This window comes from Branchiostoma floridae, chromosome 3, assembly GCF_000003815.2.
Source record: "Branchiostoma floridae strain S238N-H82 chromosome 3, Bfl_VNyyK, whole genome shotgun sequence".
In the NCBI taxonomy this organism is placed as follows: Eukaryota; Metazoa; Chordata; class Leptocardii; order Amphioxiformes; family Branchiostomatidae; genus Branchiostoma; species Branchiostoma floridae.
In genome coordinates this window covers 31,662,951-31,681,990 of record NC_049981.1, presented here as the reverse complement: position 1 = coordinate 31,681,990, position 19,040 = coordinate 31,662,951, and the positions used below count along the sequence as shown (strand labels likewise).

Here is a 19,040-nt window from a genome sequence, read left to right as displayed (position 1 = left end):
CCGCTACTGTGAAAGTAAAGCCCTGCGAACTTATATGCATTTATAGTAAACAATAAGAACAATTTTTGTCTACTTCTTGTCACCCCCCCTCCCCCAGGTTTACGACGACCCCCTGTTCTTCTCCAGTATCAACTTCACCGATGACGGGTCCTACATCTGCAGGGCGAGGTCATCTATACCAAACTTCCCCGACTCCACTGCCAAGTTCAGGCTGGATGTCAAAGGTACAGCAACACTGCTAACTCGTTAAGTTTTACACATGATACAGATGGAATTCATCATTTCAATTTCAACACTTTATTCTTCATTCTTTTTTTTTAAAGAAAATCAACACAGCAGAGATACAGTTGCTGTCAAATGCATCCCTGGGCTGCATTGCTTCTAACAATCCACAGTGAAGACGTTACAAAAACGTACTGTGGGACAAAAACACTGACATTACGACACAGTCTGCAATTGCCTATTGCACAACCGAATAGTGTAATGGAGAAATAAATTTAACAGTCTCCTTGTTCAAGCCCTAAGGACACTGTCAACTTGTTGAGTTTTACACATGATACAAGTGCCATATTTTGTCAGCCAATACATATAGCCTGGAATCCAAACTCAGATGTCAATGCTAGCCAGGAGAATATTATAGAATTTCCTTGGGGGCATGTTGGCCCATGATAGCCAAAGAGTTGGCCTGTGTAGACCCTGGAAACTGGTCTGGCGTCCAGGCTAGCCAGCACAGCACATACTGCATATAGAAACTTGTCTGACTGTTGTAAGACCAACCTACATGAAGTTAATAATCAAGAACCGACTCCATCCTGTGCCCCACAGATAATATAACACCATCTTCTTCAGAAAGGGTTAGGGTTACAGTAACTGCGGTATTATAAGACAAACCATTTCTTTATCTCCCCTCCTGACTCCACATTGTAAAACTGAACAACACCCTCTCAGCAAAGTGTTAGGGTTAGAGCACTAGTACTACAGGTAAGTTGAGTTTAGTTTCCTGGACTGAGATGCATTTCTTTTTCCTTCAGGCCCACCGCAGATCGTGAAGCAGAACACCATCTTCTCAGCAAAGGGTTAGGGTTAGAGCATGAATAGTAATACATGTTTTATACTACAGATAGTTGAGTCGTAGGTTAGTTTTCTAGACTGAGGTATTTCCTGTCCTTTCAGGCCCCCCCGCAGATTGCGAAACAGAACACCATCTTCTCAGCAAAGTGTTAGTGTTAGACTTTAGTACGTTAGATGTATGACTCTGTTACTACCTCCCTCCAGGCCCCCCTCAGATCGTGAAACAGAACACCATCTTCTCGGCAAAAGAGAATGGCAGCGTGACGTTGGAGTGCGAGGTCGAGTCTGACCCGCCCGCCACCAGGGTCGCCTGGAAGTGGGAGAGCAACTCCATCGAGAGCGGAACGGTTTGTTTGTTTGTTTATTGGTTTGGAACGGTTTGTGTTCAGGAGTTTGTAGATGCCACTTAAGGCTGCACCAATCTAATTTGTTGGTTCTTGGATTTTTTTAAGTGAAAAAGGTATCAAGCGCACACCTTAAAAGCATTGGGCATAGGGAGGAAAACTTTGATAGGACGGTATTCACTTCATAAAACTTAGTGCACCAAGCTTATAAGGCACCTCTGGCTTAATTTTCATTATGTTTTTACATCATCATCATTTTTGGAAATCTGAGAACCAATTAATTCAACTGGTCTGGCCTAAGATCTTGAAATATTTGTTGTTAGTTCAATATTTACGGCTTTATTCAGAAGCCTCTCTGTCTGAAAAGGATACACAACTAGAAAGGCAACATGTTCCGAAAAATGCAGAATGATTTCATATAAAAAGTCTACCTTGACGTTTGCCTAGATATTTAACCTTCATTGACGTACCGCAGTAGATCGTTACAAGAAAGGTTTTAAAAGCTACCTTGATTACATAAAAACTGTAATGTTCTTTCAGTTTGTTCCCTTTTTTCTTGAGAACCAAACCCTGTATCATCCCTCCTGTCTGTAGGTTAGGCGTTACTCAGTGAGACAGAAGGAGACACCCACAAGCATCCTTTTCCTTTCTTTACTTGAGAAATGAACTCCGTATAATCTGTGCTGTCCGTAGGTTAGTCGTTACTTAGTCCAACAGAGAACCAAACCCTGTATCATTCCTCCTGTCTGTAGGTTGGACGTTACTCAGTTCGCCAGAAGGAAACCCCCACCAGCATCCTGAGCACACTCACCATCAAGTCTGTGCTTCGCTCACTCAGTGGTTTTATTCGGCGGTTATAGCAAAGGACCAGGCGTTATGACACCATATACACCTCGGGGCGGGTCATTAACCCTTAATTAATGACTTTTGACTTGTTCTGTCTGTACAGGTTGGGCGTTACTCAGTTCGCCAGAAGGAGACCCCGACCAGCATCCTGAGCACCCTCACCATCAAGTCTGTGCAGGCCTCGGACTTCCGCAGCTATCAGTGCCTGGCTGTCAACGTGCACGGGGAGGAGACACAGGTCATCGTACTGGAGAGGGGTAGGGCAATCTATCAATGTCAATCAATCAATACATCAATCAATTACATCATTTGATGTATCAATCAGTTAATATATCAATCAATTATCAAATGTTTTCATGGCTGTCAGCGTGCACGGGGAAGAGACACAGGTCATCGTTCTGGAGAGGGGTATGGATCAATTAATCTATATGTCAATCAATCAGTGTATCTATCAATGAATACATCAATCAATAAATCATTACATCAATCACACAATGTTTAATGGTCGTCAATGCGTATGGGGAGGAGACTCAGGTCATGGTGTTCGAGAGGGGTAGGGTCTATAAATCAATACATCAATCAATCAATCTATTGATATATTGATTTCTATTTTGATGCATGGGGAGAGAACTTTTTCATACTGGATATGGTTAGGGGTCAATCAACCAACACACAAATAAAATCAATACACCAATCAAAACATCAACCAATAAACCAAAAATACATCTCTCGATTCAATAAACCAATCAGAACATCAATTAATTTCAACATGCATGGAGGCTTAGGTCACAGTTTGGAGGGGTGGGATCAACCAATCAGTGAGAGGACAGATGAATAAGGCTTGTTATCCATTATACATTTTTTTCTATATATAACAGTACAAGTCTTTTTTTTCTTCTTATTTTTCAGATTTTCATGAACTAACACCAAATGGTACAAAAAACCTTTAAACATTGTGTTTATGCTATCAATTTGCTGATGATTGACTAAAGTGGTTTTAAGGTGCCGGGCTTAAGGTGGCTTGTTAGGGCTGCTGACTTAGAATCTAAAGGTTGTGGGTTTGTTTCCCAAGCAGGCTTCAAATGTTGTGCCCCTGGGCAACAAACTCTACACCTTTTACGTCACACAACTTGGGTGAAAATGAGTACCCTAGCTTTGGTTATTTGGAATATCCTATCAAGACGTGACAGAAGCTGTAAGTACACAAAGTAAGCCACACCTCGAGCATATTAAAGAATGTTAGGTTGGGGACTCTTCTCTTTCTCAATGGTACAAACCTTAAGGCCGGTCTTTCACAGCGTGTGCTTACTTTACAAAACTGGTCTGTAACGCCTAAAGATAGTCTCTTCCCGCCTGGATGAATAGTAATAGGGGGCTTTGGCCAAGTTAGGAATAAAAACCTAGTAGGAGTTAATTGGTCTAGGAGTGTTGGCCAGCCTGGCATAGGAGGAGACTATGAACCTAAGCATTGACTGACTCCCCTGGCCAATTTCCCCATTTTTCTGCGGAATTCTACGATCCCCAACCCCCCAACCCCCCCCCCCCCCCCCCGTAAGAAGAGGCCTGGTAGAGGCTACCTAAAGGGGGTTACTGGTTATGCGAAACAAAACAACTGACCATTGATCTTTTTGACTTCTGCAGCCACGGCGCCTCCGCCCCAGCCCATCCCCCTGGTAGCCATCGTCCTGCCCGTGATTCTGGTCTTCTTCATGGTCGTCCTGGGCCTGTTGTACTACCTACGCAAGTACTGGCAACGGGTGAGTCACCTTTGTCCAGGGGGTAACCTATGTCTGTGAATCATGGTTGTACTGGGGTTACTGTACTACCTGCGCAAGTACTGGCAACGGGTGAGTCACCTTTATCCGTGGGGTAACCTTTATCTGTGAATCGTGGTCGTCCTGGGCCTGCTGTACTACCTACGCAAGTACTGGCAACGGGTGAGTCACCTTTATCTGTGGGGTAACCTATGTCCGTGAATCATGGTCGTCCTGGGCCTGCTGTACTACCTACTCAAGTACTGGCAACGGGTGAGTAACGTGGTTAACCTTTATCTGTGGGGTAACATATATCTGTGAACCATGGTCGTGCTGGGCCTGCTGTACTACCTACGCAAGTACTGGCAACGGGTGAGTGCTGTGGTTAACCTTTATCTGTGGGGTAACCTATATCCATGTATCGTTGTCCTGGGCCTCCTGTACTACCTGCGCAGTACTGGCAACGGGTAAGTAGTGTGGTTCACCTTTATCCATGGGTAACCTATATCTGTTGCTTCTGAATAGAGGTTACTTAATGATGTCAAGTGACGAACGAACAGTACAATGTACACGTACATGTACATCCAACTTAAATTCTGTTCTTTCTACAGAAACTACCTTGGACACCCAAGTACCTAAAGAACAAGGATATGGAGATGAGGGCCATTGAGGATGTAAGTCTGTCTGTAGTCCTTAGTCTGTGTAACATAAACTCTTTCTTTTCACTGCTCTATGGAGCTCCCGCCTGCAGAGTGTGTGGCCATAGCCCTCTATCGGCCAGGATACTGATTCTGTAAAAAGGGGGGGGGGTACCAATAGGAGCTCAGGATTCTTTGGCACCATAGAACCCTGTCTCATCACAGTCTCCATCACCATGGTAACCAACAATTTCAATCTGAGTCTGCCATGGTCCACATACATGTATGCATAGATAAACAGCTGAGGATTTGTGTGTTTTTAAATCTCCTGACTTAGATATGTTGGACATCAAGCCTGACCAGTGGCAGGGCTGTAACAAGACTGGTGTTGTTTTGTTTTTTCATGATACAAGCTCAATACAATAACAGTTACAAGACGATGAAGTGTTATATTTTGCATTTATTCAGGTTGTTAACGTTGTTTTTGTACTGTGTTGTACAGGACTACCTGCCCCCTATAGCTCAGGACTCGGCCTCACCCATGCCTCTTCTACCAGGGGTAAGCAATCAGTTATGTGTACACAAAATACAAAGAAATATAATGTAACAATTATGAATCACTATCTGGTATATATCTACAAGAAGGAACAAGAAGAAGAATATATCTACACATCGATAGGGTCAAAAATGTCATTTATTGACAAAGTGTCCATTACTCTCCCTCCAGGATGATCCCTCTAACTACTACCAGGAGCCTGACCTGATCCGGGACCTGGAGTTTCCGCGGGACAAACTGTCGCTGGAGCGGGTGCTGGGGCGGGGGAACTTCGGCCAGGTCATCAAGGCCAAGGCTCAGGGGGTGGGGGGCGCAGACAAGCCCATGACTGTGGCAGTCAAGACTACCAAAGGTCAGGCATTTTGGCTCTGTATCTGCACAATAGGTAGAATGAGTACCATGCGGGTAGTTTTTTGCTCCGATGTGTTTGCTTCTGCTACCTGTCTGGAGAACTGCACATTTAAACCTTTTGGTGTTAAGGTCAGTTAATGCATGAATTAAGGAATGGGTTCTAGAGCGCTCGTTTGATGATTACAGGCTGCCAGCAAGCAGACAGAGGGCTTTTCAGGTGGAGGAATGCCTGTTCAAACGAGCGCTTGAGTCCATTCCTTAATTCGCTCACCAATCAGCGGCCTCATCCAAAATTGGACGATTCCAGATTCTTTTTCTCAGGCCACATTGTTAAATCTGAATTAAATTTATGGATGTGTGTCTAGTGAATCTTGTCTGTTCTTCTCTCAGAACCCACTTGCTCTTTTGTCTGTCATTAACTGCTTTTCTCCTGACATGTCAGATGACTGTCTCTTCCCTCTACTTCCTCCTTACTTGTGTTATTGGTTGTTACAGATGGATCGTCAGCTGATGCTAAGGAGGACCTCCTGAAGGAGCTGAAGATGATGAAACTGATCCCGCCTCATCCAAACGTTGTCATGCTTATAGGCTACTGCACTAAAACAGGTAATGGGGCCTCTGATTGGTTGACATTGCCTTCAGTTGCTATATGATAATAAGTTGAAACCTAGAACTATGATGGCAGGCCTAATTATATTTTAAGTATATCTAGTGCTTGAAATAGCTAGACAATGTATTTGCAACTTCTTTTGTACCAATTCTCGGTGAAACTATCAGAACTTTCCTTAACTTTGTCTTTGACTCAACAACTTAATACAGTTGAAGGACTCTATTACCATTGCATAATTTACAGTGTATGTACATGTACATGTACACATGTACCCCTGGCTTTTGTACCAGTTACAAATCTAAGTTCTCTCTGTCCTCTTCCAGAGCCTGTATATGTGATAGTGGAATACTTTCTCCAGGGGCCCTGTTTAACTGTTACATAATGTACACTTAACTGTTGCAGAGCCCGTATATGTGATAGTAGAATACTGCGCCCTGGGGCCCTGTTTAACTGTTATATGTACCCTACTGTTGCAGAGCCCGTATATGTGATAGTAGAATACTGCGCTCTGTTTAATTGTTATATGTACCCTACTGTTGCAGAGCCTGTATATGTGATAGTAGAATACTGCGCTCTGTTTAACTGATATATGTACCCTACTGTTGCAGAGCCTGTATACGTCATAGTCGAATACTGCGCCCAGGGGCCCTGTTTAACTGTTATTTGTACACTACTGTTGCAGAGCCTGTACATGTGATATGTAGAATAGTGGAATACTGCGCCCTGGGGCCCTGTTTAACTGTTATATGCACCCTACTGTTGCAGAGCCTGTACATGTATATGTGATAGTAGAATACTGCGCCCTGGGGCCCTGTTTAACTGTTATTTGTACCCTACTGTTGCAGAGCCTGTATATGTGATAGTGGAATACTGCGCCCTGGGGCCCTGTTTAACTGTTATATGTACCCTACTGTTGCAGAGCCCGTATATGTGATAGTAGAATACTGCGCCCTGGGGCCCTGTTTAACTGTTATTTGTACACTACTGTTGCAGAGCCTGTATATGTGATAGTGGAATACTTTCTCCAGGGGCCCTGTTTAACTGTTACATAATGTACACTGTACACTACTGTTGCAGAGCCCGTATATGTGATAGTAGTATACTGCGCCCTGGGGACCTGTTTTACTGTTATATGCACACTACTGTTGCAGAGCCCGTATATGTGATAGTAGAATACTGCGCCCTGGGGCCCTGTTTAACTGTTATATGTACCCTACTGTTACAGAGCCCGTATATGTGATAGTAGAATACTGCGCCCTGGGGCTCTGTTTAACTGTTATTTGTACCCTACTGTTTCAGAGCCTGTATATGTGATAGTAGAATACTGCGCCCTGGGGCCCTGTTTAACTGTTACATAATGTACACTACTGTTGCAGAGCCTGTATATGTGATAGTGGAATACTGCGCCCTGGGCAACCTGCAGAACTTCCTGAGGAAATGCCGCAGTAAACGAGACTCGACGTACGCCAACATCCAGGTCGACGAGAGGTTACTGACCCCCCGTGACCTCGCCTCCTTTATATGGCAGATCGCCAGAGGAATGGCGCATGTAGCATCACTCAAGGTGCGTTTGGAATCCTGTTTCATAGTTCTGAATCTGACTTGTACAAACCGTGAATAGTTTCATCAGGTTGGTACGTCACTGAATAAAGAGACTCATTTTACACAACCATTGCTTTATTCTCACCGACGTTTTGGTGACCAACTGTCACCTTCTTCTGTGAGCAGCGACACCTGTCCTTCAGTACAATGTGAACCAGTCAGAATTGCCCTGAAGAAGGTAACAGACGGTCACCAAAACGTTGGTGAGAATAAAGCAATGGTTGTGTAAAAAGAGTCTCAGAGTCTTTATTCAGTGATTTGGAGCAAGTTGAACACAGATAAACTTTCAAGTTTTTGTTTGTTTATTTTATTTGGATGTCCATTAGTGACATATTGTACCACTATTCTTCCTTGAGTCTGTAAGTAATGTTTCTTCGTTACAGAGAAATTTAACTACTTGCCATTTCTCACTGGAATTTAGGACTGTTAACTTCGGACTGCTCCCGTCAGTTGCTATTTCAACTTTTCAACTTGTTGGCAACCTCACTGTCCAACTCCAAACCACAGATGAACTTCCTCGACTGATGCATAATTGTCCAACAAGATTTAATGTAGCCAGCTGTAAAAATGAAGTCTGGTGTTAAAAACGTTAATGTCTTTTTTCTTTCCAGATTGTCCACAGAGATTTAGCCAGTAGAAACGTGTTGATAGACAAGAACAAAGTGTGCAAAATCTCAGACTTCGGGCTGTCCAGAGATGTGTATGATACAGACAACGAGGAGTACGAACAGAAAACACAGGTAAGACCACAGAGCTTTTTTATATTAAGCTTTACAATCAGACTGTAGAGTCAAGTACAAAGTAAATGAGTAACTGTCCTGTCAGGGATGCACAATAGATATATTTATGTCATATATCAAGGCCGTATTTACATTCAATATCATCAGATTCTGTAAATAAAGAAGTTTAAAAAAATGTTCCCTAAACCCAGAAGACAGCGGCATTTTAAGCTTTTGTCGGCACCTACTGGTACCATGAAAGGGGCTTCTTCCGTGTTAGACGAACACTTTTTCAAACGCTTTCTTAGTTTATGGACAAGCACAATGATGCTACGATTTGTGAGTAAATTCCCCCAATGACAAAAGCAGTTTCTGTGGTTCGAAGGGGTCTTTTAAGATGAACAGAATGTCCTGATGAGAATGTTGCTGTTGCCTCAGGGCCGCCTGCCCCTCAGATGGATGGCGCCAGAGTCCCTGTTTGACCACGTGTACTCCGTCAAGTCCGATGTCTGGTCATTCGGGATCACCATGTGGGAAGTCCTCACATTAGGTAAGTATCTTTTAGTATCTAGAATAATATTTTCATATTTACCTTTTACCCCTTAGTGTACATATATGTAGTACATAGGGACATGGTACTGACATCACCAAGGCTGAGGTCAGTTCTTCCTTATGTTATAATTTTTCCCTTTTTATGTACAATTTAACAGTATTTTCACTTTGCCTGATTTGATATGCACACCCTACATGTGATACCTCCATCTGCATTCATAAAGAACAGTAAAGGTTAAGCCAAGGGGTGAACTATTCAGATGCCTAAAATTACGGCAAGATTCTGATTTAATTTGAATCTCCTTCCGTTACAATGAAAGAAAGCTTGTAAGAACTACAATGTTGACATATTTGCCTTGTAAAATTAAGACAAGATATTGACTCCCCCCCAGCGTGCACCCCCTACCCCGGCCTGTCCCCCCCTGCGATGATGGAGAGACTCAGGAACGGCTTCAGGATGAGCAAACCTGTCCACTGTAACGACGAAGTGTGAGTATCAAACATTGCCCTGTGTTTGGGAGGAAGACTCTGTTCACTTTCTGAAATTCTGAAACTGAGTGTACAGACTTTCTTCTCAGAGTATTTTATGTTGATCTTCAAGTTCAGCAATTTAAAAAAAGAATCCAAGAACAATGACAGAATTCTATCCCTCTCCACTGCATCTCATATGGTTATGACTGTGTTATTAATAATTGGTCATTCTAACCTGAAGAGGGTCACACAGGGAATGACTTCCACTGCAGATTATGCTTATACTTCCCTTTGTGTGCACGCAGTTATGACATCATGAGAAAGTGCTGGGAAGATGACCCAGAGGACAGACCGACCTTCATCGACCTGGTCAGACTGTTGGAGGATGTCATCACCAAGGCTGAGGTCAGTTCTTCCTTATATGGTGCTGTAAGCCGGCACACCTTCTAAACTGCTAATGGCACAGCAAGATGTGTTGTGGGTAATATGTCAAAGTTGAAGGCTCTGAGACATAAACTAGCCATATGAGGATAGAATTAACTGAAATTCAGTACAAAGATAAAGGCACATATACCATATTCAACAAGGACATTTGGATGTTACACACTTTGAAAGCTTCATAGTTACGTTGTCTGTCAAGTTGTATGTGAATATTCCATGTCAGATTTATTCATGTTATTCATTGTGTCATGTTGTTTTGTGTTGAGTATCAAATTTTTTCAAAGATTGTGTCATTATCAACAACATATCTAATTTACATTCATTAATATATATTTGTGACAAATTGTGTAACTGCACAATAGTTTGATTTGTTTTCGGGTTTTGTTGTTTGTATTGTTGATAAGTATGTGTGTTAAGAAACTTTTGTATTGTTGCAAAGTTTGTGTAAATGTTGATAACAGTTCATTTGTCTTGTAAATATTGTATATCTGTGAATAGTTTTGTTTTCATCCCATGTGTTGCTCAGTATGTTAATAACAACAGTTTATTTGTTTTGCATACGAAGTATTGTGTGACTGAACAACAGTTTGCTTTTTTTGTCTGTACTGTTGTCAAGTGTAGCAATAACAATAATTTGAGTTTTAAGAGTGCATTTACTTTTTGTAGTTGCAAGCTTTATGTAGTTGTTGATGCATGTAACAACAATGAATTTGTTTTGCTTACCATTATTCACAAGTACACAAATAGTGTACTTGTGCATAATACATGTAGTCAACTTTGTTTTTGTTGCTTGTGTTTTGTCCAGTATGTTGGTAACAATTTATTTGTTTGTTTGTTTGTTTATTTATTTATTGTTGCCATCACCATGACTAACCCGTGTCCCGTCTGCCCCCCTCCCCACAGGAGTTCATCCACCTGCATGAGATCCCAGCCGTCATGTTTGAAATGTCAATCTAAACGTCAAACCCACAAATGCACAACTAACAAGTAACGTCACTCTTATGTTCGTGTGGTGTGTTTTTTTGCAACCATGCACTTGTCAGTGAAAAGCTTGAGGAGTGGTTTTTAACGTGGAAGATTTAAAAATTTTCCATGTTGGCATGTACACATTTTTTGTTGAACATATCATTATCTAGATCCGTTTCGACATCCAACCATCAAAATTTGGAACTAAAAAAATCAATCCCGGGACCTTAACTCCCCAACCCCCCTACGTTTCCCCGTGTGGGGCTATTTGGGGGTACCTTAGATGATAATGATAATGATGATCTTTTGCCCAGAGATTTTTTACGACATATGCAATGTGACATATCCTTATAACCCTACACATCTGACTCATCTTGATTTTTTACTGACAAGTGTACAAAGGAAAGAAGGTGCTTGAAATGCTTGACTGTAAAGTATTTTTTGCATTGCAAGATTTCTGCATAGATGACTGCTTGTTTGATTGCAATATCTTTTAGCTTTGATATGGTTGCTAAGGAACCTAGTTTTATTTTTTAAAGAAGACCTTTAGAAATTTGCTAAATATTGTTTTCCTCTGATTTTTCAGGATTTCATAAAGATAGATGAAATTCCCGCTGCCATGTATGACGAGTCAAACTCCAAGAAATCCAAACAGGAAAAGTGCTAGGGCCATCCTGAACACCCCTTTTCAGCAATGGACTGCTCCACATTCTGGCAAGTCTGACAGAACCATGCTAGAAATTAGGACTTCACCACTTTTTATCGGGGGTGTCAAGAATCAGCTATTCCATGGTTTATGTTGGATACACCATCTCACAAGTGTACCTATAGAAGACCAAGATCACTCATCTTGTTAAGATAGATAGCACTTACAATTCAATGTTTTTCCAGTGAAATCAAAGGCATTTCTCTTACAAATATGAAAGGTCTATCAGCGCTAAAACTTTGACACTTTCAAATTGGTTGCAGATGTGCATCTGTCATTATGCAGTTAAGTTTCTCCCTATTTGGGACACACCAATGTAGTGAATTGGTTCTTGGAATTGCCCGGTCCTATTTTTCAAATAAAAAATAAATTAAAGAAAAAAATTTAGTCTTTTGATAATTTTCATCCAACATTAAGGTGCAGCTACAGTGCAGTAGTAGTGTTCGTTTGCTGTGTCAAGCAGAAAACTTAATCATTCTTTCTTACTGCTTTGTATAAATCCTTATCTTTAGCCCAATTTTTTTCCCTATTGCTCTATATTCTATGTGAAAAATTTCAAAGAACCAACAACTTAAATTGATAGGGCCTAAGGTAACCTTTTGGCTCAGAATTTCATTGCTTAAAGGGCCAGGCATCAGGGAGAAGCTTAAGCGTATTGAGATTCAGCAAGCAAATGTGCACTATTTTGTGTATTGTCATAGTGGTAGAAAAGTTCCGTCATTCTCAGCCCACAGACTTACTGTTGTGCAGTTGCACTTATTTGCTGCTCTTGTTTTTTGAGGGCAAAGTTGGTCAATGTTGATCATAATCTTACAAGTTGTACAATTTTGATAAATTTCTGACTGGTCAGAGACTATAATTTTGTAACATTGTATCAGCAGTTGGTAGCTTCAATGGATCCAGGACTTTGCAATGATGGTGTCTAATGTATATCTATATTAACATTAGTTCACCTTTATCCGTGGGGTAGCCTATATCTGTTGTTTTTGAAAACAGTGTATTTAGGGATATCAAGTCGACAGATGGTGGTATCAAATTGCACTATTTCCAGTATACAGAAAATGATTAAAATATTGCAGTTTGAAACCACCGTCCGTCTATCCACTTGATATCCCTAAATACCCAGTTTTTAGAAACGACAGATAAAGGTTACCCCACGGATGAAGGTGAACTAGTATTAAGTGCTGCCTGCGTATATATATTGCATAAAAAGCCATATAATTCCTGTTTCTGCTGTGACAATGGGCAGCAGTGATGGTTATGAGTCTTATGACAGATTGTGATGGCCTTGTGTATAGTATGTTTTCTCCGTGTCTGCCTTACATCAAGTTAAGGTCTGTCTTTGAAGTTTTTTGGTGGGGAATGGAAGTGGCAGTTCTTTAGAAACTTTACAAATGTAATGGATTATGGATGTAGAGGTAATTCATCATGTGAGTTTGTCCTAAGATCACATGGTTCTTACAAAAGATGGAGCCAAGAGTTTAACATTGTACATCCATTTTCAACTTTCAAACAAAAGAAATGGTAAGACTGTATGAAGAATCCAACAAACCTTATCCAGAATGTATCAAAATTGGCCACATCCATACATTGTATATTTCTATGTGGCTGTACAATTTGACGCCTTTCTGATACTAAACTGCAAGTCTACCTTTTTTGTCACGTCACTTGTTCTCTGTTGAACTGAGGCTGATGCTCTATGTTGCTGTTGTAAATAATATTGAAAAAGAAAAAATGTTGCAATGTCGTCAGACTGTGGCAGTGTAGAAGTGTCTTACTGTATATGTCTACAAACGATTGCTACAGTCCTGAATGTTTGTTACATTGGTCGCCATAGTAACATGTAGATACATGACACAATGTTTTTGAGCTATGCTGTACTTAAGACTTGTTGATACATGTAGTTTCTGTCAGGAGGACCTTCGTTACGGAATCATAGTTACCAGTAAGTGATCTGAATTTTGCTACAATTTTTCAGTTGTTACATAGTCACAACAGTGTCACATTCTCACTGTAGCAACTAGCAGGTGTAGAATAGTAATGTCCAACTGTTCTGATACAATGTCCATCTGCTCACTGTGAGTTTGGAGTCTGTTCAGGAGATGTTTGTATGGTAAGCTTGATGCAGTGAAAGACTCTGTGGACAAATGTGGAAGAAGCTACTTTCCACCAAATATATCACTGTTGATTGGATCAATAAAAATTCTACAAATTGAGAAAACCCAGAAATACACAATGATTGTGCCCAGCTGTTGCAGTATCCACACTCAAAGTTTAACTTCTTTCTGTAAGTTTTACATTGTGATAAAAGACATGAAGGCATTGACTACACATACTGTACCTTGTGTCCCGTGATTTCATTAACGTTTGACTTAGTTTGCGCTGGTCTGAAAACAGTGAAAATTTCAATTGCTCTGTCTTCTATGAAGACACATGACTCGTTCTGTACAATGTAGATGAGTCGCAGGATTTGATGTAAAAATTGATTTTTTTTTTATCGACAAATTTGTTCAAGACCTTGCGAATCACCTCAACCGATGAACACTAAGAACACTGATTACATGCCCAAAAGTCCTTGGTTAAACCTAGTTATTCAATTTATGTATTCGTAAACAAGATTTCTGTCTAAAGATACAGCTTTCCATTGTCCAATTTTTGCTTTTGTGTAATCAAAAGTTAGATAAGAAAGTTTCAGATACATTTCATGTTTCACTTTTTGATGTACATAATCATATAAACAGCAAGTTGAAAGAAGAGTATTTTTGAATTGTTCAGTAGATGTTATTTTACTCTTGTAATGATCTTCTGTATCTTATTGTAATGAAATCAAACATTTTTACTGTCAATTATACACTTGTAAACATGACCAGGATGACATACAGGTTAATTAGGCCACTTGTATTAGCTAATTAGTTAATTAAGGATGATACTACTAAGCCGCACCAATGTATTTTCTTCGTTCTATGACATTTTTTTTAGTGAAAACAGAACAAGAGATCAACATAAGAATAGAAAAACGTGAATCTCATTGTATGTACCCAAAATTGTACAAAAGTTACAGACTTTCTGTCAGTTCACATTTTATTTCCAAAATACAAGAACCAACAAATTTAATCAGTGTAGGCTGATAACTCACATCTTATGTACTGCAGCTGCTATGTTACGAATGCTGGACATTCTATGTCTAATGTAAGAGCAGACAGAAACCGTTTTCGTCATGTTTTTGTACGATTGTTGCATTTTGTAAGATTTTGTCAAAAATAGACAACTAGGCATTGTTTGTGTAAATGCAATCTCTCTTAAAGCCAAAATGATTGTAAGACGCTTTGTTAAGCTGCTTGGGTTAAAGGTACTTTGGTTGCACAAAAAGTAATCTGATTGTAAATTGGTAAGCAATATCACAAGAATGGTGTAAGTTAGTCTAGATTTGAGTTTTGGCTAGCAGTAACTGTACTTATTGTTTAACACATCATGTTTCACAGACTTGTCACATTTGCAATGTGTGTTTTTCCAATTGTCGCAGATTTTTGCACCTTTCATGCAATTTTGTACCCAGGAATAATGATGGATGTATGAATGGAAGTAAACTCAGTGAAGGAGACAAAAGGCTTGGTTTCGTTCTTTGCTCACAAAACCTTGTCTGTTTATTTTAAGCAAGATTGAAGCTATGTTACCCTGGGGGCCAGCCTGGATCGGGCAGCTAGGGCAATTTATTCGGTGGCCCAAAACAGGCCTGCCGATCTCCTATTAGCGCTCTGGGGAGTTGAGCCTGAGGAACTCCTTCGGGCTTAAACTCCCCGGAGCGCTAATTATAATGTGAGATCGCTGGGCTGCCCGCCTCGCGTCCCCGAACAAAACTCGCTAGCTACCCGATCCTGTCTGGTACCCAGGTTAGGCTATGTTGATTCAACTATAAGGATGACATCCTCTGAGGTCCCCAAAACTGATGCGACGCCAGTTGTTGAAGCACATTTTACCTAAGTGAAACTCTAACCATTATTCCAGAAGCTACTCTGGTGACAGTATTTAGAGACAGTATCTGTCTGTTTGTAGCACTAGGTTTGACATCTTTCGCATTACTCGTTACAAGACAGTATCTCTGCATGGTGCTGAAAAGTAATCTATTTCATTATAGAAATAGCTACCAACACAGATGAACTTTCATGCTAATCTATTTCATGTTAATCTGTTTGTAGCACTAGCTTTCACATCTTTCACGTTACATATCACGAGGCGGTATCTCTCCATGGTGCTGAAAGACAGTCTCTTACATATTTACACAGAGAGGTAATCTTTTTTGTTGTTGTAAACAACATAAAAACAATGAATACAAATGGCTGTTGACTTCACATCTCTGCAAATATGCCCAGAAAGTTGCAATTTAATAGTGTTTAGCTCTTTTCTCCTCCCTTTTTTCTTTCTCCCTCCAGGCAGTCCTTTATCCAGCCGGTAGACGGCTAAAATAGGCTCGGTCAGCAGCTCTTTTCTGTTTACATGCATGGTTTATATACATTTGGACAATTTCTGCCACCTAAGTTAACATAGGACAACTTCGTGCACTTCACCCTGATACTGGACATGGGTGGTTGGAGTGGTACCGCGAATTCAAGTAACGTTACGGGTCCGGCTCAGGTGAAGAGAATCAAATCTGAATCTGATTATAGTAGCATAACGTCAGTATTACCAAATACATCATATTTTGGAGAGTACCAAAACATTGGTTTGGCAGGCCGTGGATGAAGTTTTGAATTGAAAGTGGCAATAGAAAGGCAAATATTTCAATGTAATCTTGACTTGACTTATGCCAATAGCAGTGATGCAATTAGTTGGTGTCCACTGTATACGGGGGGGTTCAATAAGTAATAACTCTGACCCACTTTCAGTTGTCTGATCTATGAAATTTTGCATGTGTAATGATTCATATCTCTATGGGTTATGTTGCAAAAAACAGCTCTGAACTAATTGTGGTTTCTGATTTACTGGTGTTTGTGAACTGAGTTAGGTGTGTAATGGACTCGGTGTGAAATGGAGCCAGTTGAGTGTCGCGCAGTGATCCGGTTTTTCCCTTCGTGAAACGAAGGGTTTGTGGTCAGTGTTGTTTTGATGTCAGGTGCTTGTTTGTCAGCTTGATAACTAGGGAACGCGTGGATGGATGGTTTTGATATTTGGTATGTGGGTAGGATTAGACATGACGAAGTAATGGCAGGAATTGCGTTACGGCAGGGCGCTCTAGCGGCGTGTTATGGTACTACAGCGAAACTTCCGGTTTTGCTATTTTTTGTTTGGGACTTGTTTGGGTGATGATTTTTAAGTGGTAGGTAGCTGTGTAAAAGCTCTTCAGTACAACCTGGTGTCGGGTATGCAATACAAGTTCATGGTAAAGAAACCCGAGGGGGCGGGGGGGGGTGTGGGTGCAGAGGACCTGAACTACAATATTCAATGCTTTCACGTTCCATGTTTCTACCTTCGCTGCATCAAAGAATCGTCATCATGACCTAATCAATGATCGATCAAAAGCGCCTACTTGTGACGGTACTAGGCACTGCAGGCAATGCAATCGCTGGTTTGGAACCAATTGTGAAGCAAAAGCGCCAACATGTGACAGAGTCCGGTGCTGCAGCCATACAACATAATCGACTAAGTTTTTACCTCCATGAAAAACACAAGTGTCATTTTCCGCTGGACATCTCTGGTGGCTGGATTAATAACAGAAATTGTTCAGAAAGAGGTGCTACAGAGGAGTTCAAGTTAGCCACAGAAGGTAAAGCCTAGTCTTTGTCAGAAAAATTAGCGAATGAATGAATAGTGCAAATCATTAGAAACAGATCATTCTGTACTCCCATACGTTTTGGGCCAATTTCTACTATGGACCGGTTTACACGAGGAAAAAATGCCTTGTCCTAAAAATGTCCTTCGACAAGCGGCGCGTGTCTTGAGGGCACTTTTTTCCCGTGTAAAAACGAAAGTGAGGCACCTCCCGTCCGCCACGAGGCTTGGTAAAACTGAATCGACCATGTATATTTCCTGTTGTAGCGTCATGTGGGGTGTAACTGGTAGAGTGTTAGGCCTGGAACCTGGAGGTCCCGAGTTCGATACTCGCCGTGCCCCCAACGCCGCGCCCTTGGGAAAGGCTATTTACACGACCTTCCCCCACATGCAAAAATGGATACCCGTACCTTCTGTTTGTGCTTTGTATGTGGCACTGTTGAAATATCACTAATTGAGTACAGTTCCACATTGACATTGTCCTCGTCTGTCCGAAAGAAAATTAAACATATGTCCTCATTACCCCCGCCATGTCTGTTCTACCTTTGAAAAACCACCATCCTCCTCCCGCCCATTTTTTTCATCGCCTGAGTGCAAGAGATGACGACATGTCAATAAACGTATTGTTTGGCGATCGCCCGAGCCTCGCTCAATGTGACAGGGACGGTTTTCAGGCGAAAAATACGCGCGACGATCTTAAAATCGGCCGACCTTCCAGCGATCGCGAAGTACGCCCGAAGATCGTCGACAATGTGACAGGGCTACAAAGACTAGTGAAAATTGACCATGTACTAGTAAATCTCCTGTTATTAACTCATTATCCCCGCCATGTCTGTTCCACCGTGTATGTTAGACACTAATCCCGCCCCTCCCCCCGATAAGCCGCTTCCCAAAGACCCCATCAGATAAGGATTAGCCGGATCAGCGGGATCTGGTGAGGAAATTGTCTTACAGGTAAGAATTTCTGTAAGGATTACTCCAAGGGTCAGCAGGTGCGCATTGTTACGGGGGGCCCCCACGCAAATTTTATCACAAATACCATTTTTTTAAAGTCTAAATTTTCATTGTGTTTTTACATCTATTTGTCATTTTGTATGGGTTTCCTTGTAGTACGTAAGTAAGGTTTAATAGTATGTCCTGAAAATTTACCCTTCTACGATATCAGGATTACAAAACATTTTGTCCTCAAACATGCTTCCCAGAGCACTGAATTGACAGTGACTCCAAGCGGAAAGCGTTGTCATTGTACGTTTGATCTGATCTGAGGGTCTGAATCCCAAGTTAAATTATGTTCACAGATTACGTCGATGAAGGTTAGACATCGAGGTAACAAGATACGCCATAAAGCAATACCTCAAGCAAGTGGACGTAATTTTGGAAACGGTCAGACGTTTCAGGTAGCATCCACTAGTTTCAGATGTCACTGACCAAAGACGTTGAATGCTGTACGAAACGGCTGACCGTTTCCAAAATCATGTGCGCAGTTACTCTCCAAGCAGAGGTTAGGCTCCGGCTGTTTTTTAACGTTTTTTTAGTCGTTTCTATCGGGCTTTCTATTTTGTCATTTTTTTTTTGTTGTTGTTGTGTCTGACCTAGGTTTTGACACAGCAAGATATAAAAAAAAATTGAAAGCCCGATAAAAACGAC

The 19,040-nt window shown here is 41.2% G+C and overlaps 1 protein-coding gene across 3 annotated transcripts in view; it reads left to right on the top strand.

Annotated features, from left to right (window-relative positions):
• LOC118411389 (fibroblast growth factor receptor 4-like) overlaps nucleotides 1-11,997 on the top strand; it is a 123,004-nt gene extending 111,007 nt beyond the window's left edge. Inside the window, exons 8-22 of one of the 3 annotated variants that reach the window (XM_035813652.1) lie at nucleotides 98-224; nucleotides 1,276-1,418; nucleotides 2,365-2,518; nucleotides 3,903-4,018; nucleotides 4,627-4,689; nucleotides 5,156-5,212; nucleotides 5,381-5,561; nucleotides 6,056-6,166; nucleotides 7,547-7,734; nucleotides 8,384-8,512; nucleotides 8,930-9,041; nucleotides 9,436-9,532; nucleotides 9,820-9,919; nucleotides 10,859-10,914; nucleotides 11,508-11,997. In XM_035813652.1, the coding sequence (XP_035669545.1) occupies nucleotides 98-224; nucleotides 1,276-1,418; nucleotides 2,365-2,518; nucleotides 3,903-4,018; nucleotides 4,627-4,689; nucleotides 5,156-5,212; nucleotides 5,381-5,561; nucleotides 6,056-6,166; nucleotides 7,547-7,734; nucleotides 8,384-8,512; nucleotides 8,930-9,041; nucleotides 9,436-9,532; nucleotides 9,820-9,919; nucleotides 10,859-10,912 (1,632 nt within the window). In that variant the 3' untranslated portion in view covers nucleotides 10,913-10,914; nucleotides 11,508-11,997. Of the gene's footprint in view, nucleotides 1-97; nucleotides 225-1,275; nucleotides 1,419-2,364; nucleotides 2,519-3,902; nucleotides 4,019-4,626; nucleotides 4,690-5,155; nucleotides 5,213-5,380; nucleotides 5,562-6,055; nucleotides 6,167-7,546; nucleotides 7,735-8,383; nucleotides 8,513-8,929; nucleotides 9,042-9,435; nucleotides 9,533-9,819; nucleotides 9,920-10,858; nucleotides 10,943-11,507 lie in introns of all 3 variants that reach the window. The other 2 variants (XM_035813651.1, XM_035813650.1) reach the window with 2 other exon arrangements.
• The last annotated feature ends 7,043 nt before the right edge of the window (nucleotides 11,998-19,040 follow it).